The following is an 8,962-nucleotide window of genomic DNA, read 5'->3' as shown; positions in this document are numbered from 1 at the left end:
TCTGTGTGCTCAGCCTCCATTGGCAGGCTACCACCCATACAGCCCGTGGCATGTGGGTGGGCGGGTAACTTTCCACGGCCCTGTTGACACCTTCCTGGCAGAAGTGGAGCTGTGCCTTGCAAGGTCAGGCTGCCTTTGAATGGAGTTTGATTAGCTCCTTGAGGAGTGAAATGAAGCTCTGGGCCCCATGGCCATCCAGGGCAGATGGGAGGTGACTCATAGGCTTTGTTGCACTTGTAGTTGAACTTCATTTCCCTGCTGTGCCCTGTGAGTCTCAGGGAAGGAGGGGGCGTGATGCCAACGCTCTCATCTCCCACCCTTCTTTTCTCATGGATTCCAAGTTGAGCTGGGGACTCAGCTCCCCACTGGATCCCACTAACTCCAGGAGATAGGAAAGGGAGTCTAGACAACCATATAGCAATCCCCTTCTCATTCATGGAAGGTTAGGGTGGAAAGACTTGGGCTCCCTGGGCTCCTCTGACCATGGAAGCAGCAGTGTCAACTAGCTTTGCTTCATGCTTCATTGTTCAGTCTTGTTTCTACAAGACGACCATGTGGACCTTGTGGACCATGTGGACCCCACTAGACACCACTAAGACTGAAGTTTGGGAAAAATAGAGTGCTCACCAGCCATAACTGCTTTCCTGAGGTTCCTAGATGCTGACTGAGAGCGGAGGCTCAGCTGAGGAACTGGTGCAGGGGGCGGTCGAGCCCAGGGTTGACTGTGCGTCAGCCGCCTGTTAGGACTCGCTGCAGCCAAGCAAGTGCAGGCCCAGACACTGCCTGAGGGGAATTTCAGCATTGCCCACTTATGCCTGGTAAGGATGGGACACCTCTCTACCCAGCCTGTCACCTCATCCCCAGCAGATGACCTACGTGCCACGTCCTTTCAAGCACGATACAGAAAATCAGTGCTCTGCTGAATCCTCTCCGCCACCCTGACAGACTTGTTTTTGCTTCTCCTGCTGTCCATCTCCTTTTCTGTGGAGTTGAGATGTTGGGAGATGAGCAGCTTCCTTTTTGTCCCCTCTGAAGCTAGAGTAAGAGAGGCTATAAAGGCACAAAGAACTTCTAGACCTCCTAAACAGGCCTGTCACACAGCAGATTCTGTTCCTATTTCTCCGAAAATGCCTGAATTTCTACTTTATTTTTGAAAGATGACCTTGTAAGATTTTTCATTTAAGTTTTATTTTCAGAAATGAGAATATGTGTCCCTTTATTTTGAGGCCTCCATTGTTCCTGATAAGAACAATGGTATTAGTTTTATTAGGGTTTTCTTGTAAGTGAGGAGAAAATGTTGATCTTGAGACATCTTACAGACCCATGTCTCGGTGTGGCACTGTGTGTTTTACCCCTGGAGCCCACTGAGCCCCTCAGCATGGCGTTCCTGCTCTTCCCCTCATCTGTGATGCTGGAAGCTGCTGTTTCTCACCCTGCTCTCCTCTCCACTCTCCAGTGCATTCTCAGTGTCTGTGTGGGTACACTGAGTGCCGACACATATACTCACCCTGAGTGCCGGCACATATACTCACCCTGAGTGCCGGCACATATACTCACCCTGAGTGCCGACACATATACTCACCCTGAGTGCTGACACATATACTCACCCTGAGTGCTGACACATATATACTCATCCTGAGGCCGACACATATACTCACCCTCTGAGTGCCCACACATACTCACCCTGAGTACTGACACATATATACTCACCCTGAGTGCTGACACATATACTCACCCTGAGTGCCGACACATATACTATACACCCTGAGTACTGACACATATACTCACCCTGAGTGCTGACACATATACTCACCCTGAGTGCTGGCACATATACTCACCCTGAGTGCTGACACATATACTCACCCTGAGTGCTGACACATATACTCACCCTGAGTGCACACATATACTCACCCTGAGTGCTGACACATATACTCACCCTGAGTGCCGACATATACTCACCCTGAGTGCCGGCACATATACTCACCCTGAGTGCCGGCACATATACTCACCCTGAGTGCCGACACATATACTCACCCTGAGTGCTGACACATATACTCACCCTGAGTGCTGACACATATACTCACCCTGAGTGCCGACACATATACTCACCCTGAGTGCCGACACATATACTCACCCTGAGTACTGACACATATACTCACCCTGAGTGCCGACACATATACTCACCCTGAGTGCTGACACATATACTCACCCTGAGTGCCAGCACATATACTCACCCTGAGTGCCGGCACATATACTCACCCTGAGTGCCGACACATATACTCACCCTGAGTGCCGGTGCCGGCACATACACTCACCCTGAGTACTGACACATATACTCACCCTGAGTGCCGACCACATTTGATGGAGGCTTTGTTTATTCTTATTTATTCCTTATTCTCTCTGTGCTTCCATGTCCATAATTTCTGCTGTCAAGTTCTCTACTGTTTGGGTTTATGTCTGCTGTTGAGTTCCACAGGTACCTATATTTTGTTGTTTCTGTTCTTCTACACCTCTGAATTTTTGTTTGCTTAATACTCTTCTGTTTTTATTGGTGACCCTTATCTGATTATCATTTCTTTAAAAAAACAAAACAGACTCTCCTGTAGCCAAAGCTGGCTTTCAATGATCTGTGTAGCCAATGGAGACCTTGAAGACTCTTGTCTTCCTCTTTTAATGCCTCAGACGCTGGCTCGCTTGAGAGTAGACTAGACCTTAATTGTCAATTCCATTTTGCCCGTACTTAGAAGCCTCACTGCAGCCCGTGCCCAGGAAACCCAGCTGTACCAGAGGACATTGGTTTCAGTGGGCTTGCCTGCCTTGTCCTTCCTACATCTGCTGCCAGGCTATTGTTAATGTCCCCACTAGGAGAGTCTAGGTCGCTGTGCTGTGTTAACCACATAGGAACCTCTACACCCCATAGCTCAAGCAGGGCTAGTTTTGAGGCCAGCCTTGCTCCCCCGCCCCCACTCTCTCACACTCGTGTGTGTGTGTGTGTGTGTGTGTGTTTGTGTGCGCGCGCGCGCGTGTGTGTGTTCCCTGTCAGTCTAGCCAAGGTGTGGTTCATCTCATTCTCATAAAGGTACAGAGCTCTCTTTCATCGTTAACACCACAGCCTTTGGTAGTACCTGAAGCTTGAGTTTCCCATACATTGTCCAGAGATAGTTGCTTTGGGAGGAGCTCCACATTCCGCTCTCATTGATGTTGCTGTTTGTTTTAAGAAAAGGTTTAGCACTGGCTAGCTTCAAACTCACAATCATCCCTTGTCTCAGCCTCTTGCACTTGGTTAGAGGCAAGATCCTCCATGTCTGGCCGAGTCCTCTCTTTTAAAGTCTGCTTCTCTCTAAGCAGACCCTCCCCCAGCTGTGGTTCTGGAGCCTAGGACAAGAGCACCAGCCAACGCTCTGATATGTAACACTCTTGCCTTCACAGAGCACAGGCAGAGTGTCTGATGTTCATCGCTTTCCTGAGGTGGTATGCCACACCTGCAGATGAAGTGGAGTGAGGGGCAAGGTGGACTTTAACACTCTCAGGGTGCTACACTGGAGATGGAAAAGATTAGTAAGGAGAACCATGGGGCCAGATAAATGCAGTGACTGGCTATGCATGAACCAGAAGACAGCACTGTTTTGATGTAACATGATCTACAGAGTGAGCACAATCCCCATCAGAATCCCCTGGACATGGGAAAGAAAAGCCCATGCCGATTGTAGGAAGAATCTCAAAGGACCTTCAAACAGGCAAAATAATCATGAGAAATAACAAAACAGATTCATTCCCTAGCCTAAAAACTTTCATGCAGTGCTATGTTCTTCAAAATAATGACAACTATAGTGTAATAGAATGAACCAGAAGTCATCTTTGTGTGTATGACAAAGGTAGCAGGACAATTCCACATGTGATGCTAGTCTGTTCAACAAAGGATGACAAACCACTGGCCCATTCACATGCAGAAGACTGTGCTGGGACTGTGCCTTATGCCACACACAAACGTTAACCCCAAAGCCGTGGTTTTAGGTGACAGAATCAATAGGCAACTTCAGTGCCCATTTCATGTCTTACATAACATGGAAATATTTTAGTATGAGAGCAATTTTTTGAAGGACTGTGCTTTCCAGACACTTCACAGGTGAGGAGGTTTTTACAGAGTGAATCTCCGGCACGTTACCACTTGTACAGCTTGCTCGTCCTTGAGCGTCCGTCTTCTTCATTATTAGAATTTATGTGCGGATCACAAGCACCACACTGCTGCCATGTCCTCACACCCTTCTAACAACTAACCTGTGTTTCTCTCCGCTGGCAATGCAGTGTCCACATAAGCACATGGGAGAGGACGTTCAGCTTTCTTCACTTTATGAACATAAAGCAGAGGGCATGTCATTCAGCTCCCATCTCTCGCCTCTCTCCACTTCCAAACACACTACTGTTAGAAAAAGAAGACATGCTACAAGAAAAAGCAGGAATGCAAAATCAGATGTAACCCACAGGACCATCCCGTGCCTTTAGGCCCCTGCCACAGCCACTTCCTAAGAGTGTGGAGAGGGCAGATGCCTGGCCAGGGTCTGAGCTAGCAGCTCGTGTGGCCACTGCCTGCTTGCAGCTAGGCAGAACCAAGCTTAGAGTAATACTTCAGGAGAAAAATGAGATCTCACATACAAACACAAAAGTACACATTCTCTTGGTCAGCACAAGGAAAACGAGCCAGTTCAGCAGGAGCAAGTGTGTACTTGGCTTTTCCTCTTTGATTGTTCCAGTAGGTAGTTCAAATCCCAGGCATCCCAGGAAGGCCTGGCCCTCCAAGGACTGGGCGTTTTCTTCTGAGTTCAGGGTTTCAACAAGGGCTGTTTCCTGTTCAGACAAACCCATATGGCAGGAATCCTTGTAGGTGTTCCAGGGAGGAGAGGTCCACACACTCATGTTCTTAGGTCCACAGAAGAGCCACATGCAGAGTTTGCCAGTGGTGCTGACTGTCCAGCTGTGCGTTCCTTTCACTATCTGTAAAACAACTAGCGTTGGGCCGGAGTCTGCTTCTCTATAGTATTAATCCTAATCCCTCCCCTCAAGGCATTCCTTGAACTTGGAGTTTTTCAAGTATCTAAAGACAGAACTTCTCCAACACTGTCCTGATTTTACCTCAGCCCCCCCCCCCCATACTCTTACTACCTATGGTTGTCTCTAGACCTTCCCTCTACTCCTTCCGAGGCCTTTCTCTTCCTGTCACAGCTGAACTTTGTGACCTCTGCTGACCCACAGCCACCTCTGTTCTTGTCCAGCCTCACACCAACTCTGGCCTCTGCCTCTGCGCTCCACTGAAGATTGTTCTTGCTGGCGTCTCTGATGACCCATTTTAAAGTAGACTCTGCAGTTCTATTTGCTGAGCAGTGCATAACACAGACCCTTGGGTTTTCATTATAGTATCTTTTTGAAGTATCTCAAACTTGGGGGGAGAGTTACAACACAGAGTTCTTGTTCCTTGGGCCATGTGAGTGTGAGCTGCAGAGCTGTTTCTGAGGTGATATAGAAACCATCCCTCCCTTAGCTTAGTCCAAGCAAATCCCCCACATCAGATCACTTTGGATTTCAGTACAGTGTGGAGCAGAGCCACTTCTAGCTCCCTCTGTAGACATCCTTCATTGCCTGTTTTCTGGAATCACTCACTGACTGGCACCTCCTCCCTGTTGCCTTAAATATCTGTGCCTGCCACAGAGCTTGAGGGTTTCTCCTACCGCCTGGATATCACTTAGTGTGAACCAGCTGTCTCCTGCCCAGAATACCAGGGACCTGCTCCGAGGTCTTCTCAGTCACCAGAGTTACAAGCACAGCCCACAGGGCCTCCTGCCTTCAGGTCCCTCCTTGCTTTCTTCCAGTATCTTCCATGCTTTCCTCTAAAGGTCCAGTAATTCTAAAGGTCCATTCTCTCAGGCAGAGTAAGTACTTTCTGAAGGTGGGAGAGGCAGTGGAATCCTCATCCTTTTCCATTTCCGTGTGAGACTACAGATAAAGTAGCAATTGGGACATCAAATTAGACTTCTCTGTCTCCGTCTTGTTTCACAAAAGTACACGATGCCAGGGCTCTGAGGGTGGAATTTTAAAAGCGTAGATTGGTGCCTCATCTCGAGCAGTAGCTATGCTTCCGTCCGCAACCACTGAAATACCATTTGTGCAGCGAGCACAGGAGAGCGCGAGCACAGCCTGACATTAACAAGAGAGGAGGCGGACAATAAGTGCTTTGCAGTTGTTGAGTTTCTGTTTTCTTTATATCCTTTATTCTCAGACTGCCGCCTCCCCCTCACCCAGTGCCTTTAAAAATGTGATACTTTAGTGAATTCTATTCAAATGCCTCCACCAAGACTTAGAAGCTGTTTTTCTCCCCTAGCAACGGAAGGCAGAGAATTAGAGTTTTGAACTTTGGAAAGGCACGCCTGCTCAGAGTTACTCGGGCTCACAACTAAGTTGCTTCCAGCAGCGTAACCAAGAACCAGGTTTTCACTTCTGAAAGTAGAAACATGAAAGGTCTGCTTAGCTCCAAAATGCCTTTATATGTTTCGTCCAAGTGTTTCTATCCAGAAAATAGAGGAAGGTGGTGGCTCTGAAAAAGTGAATGATCCTTTAATAATGTTGTAGGACCTCTGTATTACAGTAAAATTTTTTTTCTATCCTGGTCCAAAGAAAAGTAGGAGGATTTTTTTTTTTATAATACCTGGGGACCAGCTATGAAAAGCATAACAAAATGTAAACTTTTTAATGTGTGTAAAAAGCAGTGTTTTATCATAAAAACATTTTAAAATTCATTCCAGTATTTTGGAAGCTATTCTTTGAGGAGTCAGACGTTTAAGTGCATTTGTGAAGCAAAATAATCGAGATTTAAAAACAATCTACTTTAAATGCATATTATTCTTCCCAGTATTTGAACAATTTGTCCAAAGCACAAACCGTGCGTGTAGGATTCTTGCCTGTTCAGATCTAAGCGGGAATCAGTAGTTTCTTTGTTGGTCACTATGGAAACGAATCAGCCTATCCTGAAAAGCTCTTAGATCATACAGACCGATGCCTGTGTCTCAGTGTAGCTCCTCACTGAGCAAGCCAGAGCTGGCTTCTGCTGCCTCTGCCTCTTGCCTGCCTGGAGCCAGTGCCATGCAGATGCAGGACCCATCCCGGAGACCCTCGGCCGTGCACTTCCTCAGTGCCTTTCTACAGGGCCGCCGGCACTCCACTTCTGACCCGGTCCTGAGGCTACAGCAAGCCCGGCGTGGCTCTGGCTCTGCCACCAAGCTGCTGTCCTCATCTTCTCTCCAGGTGATGGTGGCTGTGTCTTCTGTCAGCCGTGCAGAGGGGACTCCAACTTGCCCGGAGAGAAAAAGTAAACCTCTTTCTTGTAATTTGCTACCCCTGTGTCTAAATGTCAGAAACCTGAATAGGTAGTTAGGACTGTACTTTCCGAATGTGACAGTTACTTGTGTTTATGCTCAGACCAAATGGATATGTACGAGGAGGGACTGATGGAAGGAGTTGTGGATCTGTTGTTGTTGTGGTTGTTGTAAAAGTGTAGTTTTGGACAAAATTTATCCTCTTGAAAAAAATGAGCTTTTACATTTTCTTCTCATTATCAATATCATATGTAGAAATTATTGCTTGTGAAAGCTTTTTTGTTAGATGAAGGGATTGACAGCAGCTCACATACAATTCTAATGCAAAATGAAACTGTTTTCCATGTTACTGTACTGATGGAAGGATAGAATCTTGACCATGACCTTCCTTGTATATTCTAGAAAATTCAGGCCGCCCAACACCTAAATATACAAAAGTGGGAGAACGTTTGCGGCATGTCATCCCTGGACACATGGCGTGTTCCATGGCGTGTGGGGGGAGAGCGTGTAAGTACGAGAACCCAGCCCGCTGGAGTGAGCAGGAGCAGGCCATCAAAGGCGTTTACTCATCCTGGTGAGTGTGGCTGTGGGGCTTGCACAGCTGTGTGGGGTGGAAGGGAGCAGGAGCACTTATGAGCCAGCAGCAGGCTGAGTGAGGAGACGTGGGCCTTGCATGCATCCCCGGGTTTACCAGTAGGCCAGTGTGGGATACTGGCTCACTCAACCTTAGTTTCTCATTAACAAAATGGAAATGATTAAGCCCAAAGCTTAAGTGAAATGATAGGTATGAAGTGTCTTAAGTTAATGGGTAATTAGATAGTTCTTAAATTTCTTAGATTTCAAAAATTGCTGGAAATAGTAAAAATGTTCAGCTATGAGTATGAGAAAATTAGATGGTCTGTGTATAATCCTCAGATTTATACAGGTCAGAGTTCATATCATTAATATGCTATTATGGAATGTACTCTAATCTTCCTTGACTGAAGTGGCTGCTAGTTCATCAGGCATTGTTTCTTGTGTATAAGTGCAATTACTTCTATTCTTAAGCCATACATACTTAGTAACAATGAGCTAGTCAGGTATGTATTTGGATTTGAAAAATACTGATAATCGAGTTATACTTGAGCTGGGCATGATGGTGCATGCCTTTAATCCCAGCAGTCAGGGAGCAGAGGCATTTAGAGCTCCGTGAGTACCAGGCTCCTTTGCTGTGGTTTGCTACAGTGGCTCTATACTGTGCTAGTGTTCTGTAGCGTCCTAGTCAGGTCTGACACTGATGCTGTGGGGGGACAGGTACTCCCGAGTCAGAGTCAGACAAGCAAACATCTGCTGGAGCATAGCTCCCATGAACCCATGCGAGCCTTTCCCACCTCCGCTGCTCTCACTAGTGACTTTTGACATCTTGAGTCTTTGGGAATCAAGTTGTACATGTTGCTTCTCAGAGCAACTGGCCTGCTCCGTCTCATGTCTCTGTTAGTCCTCTGAGATTCAGATGTGCCACAACTTGCAATAGACTATGTTACATATCTCTTACTGCCTTCCTGATGACAAATTCGAACAAAACAGAATAAAGCTGGAGGTCTAACAAGAGTGACAGG

At 46.9% G+C, this 8,962-nt stretch overlaps 1 protein-coding gene across 3 annotated transcripts in view; it reads left to right on the top strand.

The window, feature by feature from the left end:
- Ptpdc1 (protein tyrosine phosphatase domain containing 1) overlaps nucleotides 1-8,962 on the top strand; it is a 28,865-nt gene that overhangs the window by 5,884 nt on the left and 14,019 nt on the right. The window contains exons 1-2 of one of the 3 annotated variants that reach the window (XM_032884583.1): nucleotides 7,001-7,357; nucleotides 7,767-7,938. In XM_032884583.1, the coding sequence (XP_032740474.1) occupies nucleotides 7,045-7,357; nucleotides 7,767-7,938 (485 nt within the window). In that variant the 5' untranslated portion in view covers nucleotides 7,001-7,044. Of the gene's footprint in view, nucleotides 1-7,000; nucleotides 7,358-7,766; nucleotides 7,939-8,962 lie in introns of those variants that run through there. The other 2 variants (XM_032884582.1, XM_032884584.1) reach the window with 2 other exon arrangements.

The sequence above is a fragment of the Rattus rattus genome, chromosome 14, assembly GCF_011064425.1.
Source record: "Rattus rattus isolate New Zealand chromosome 14, Rrattus_CSIRO_v1, whole genome shotgun sequence".
Classification (NCBI taxonomy): Eukaryota; Metazoa; Chordata; class Mammalia; order Rodentia; family Muridae; genus Rattus; species Rattus rattus.
This window is presented reverse-complemented; position numbering and strand designations above follow the sequence as displayed.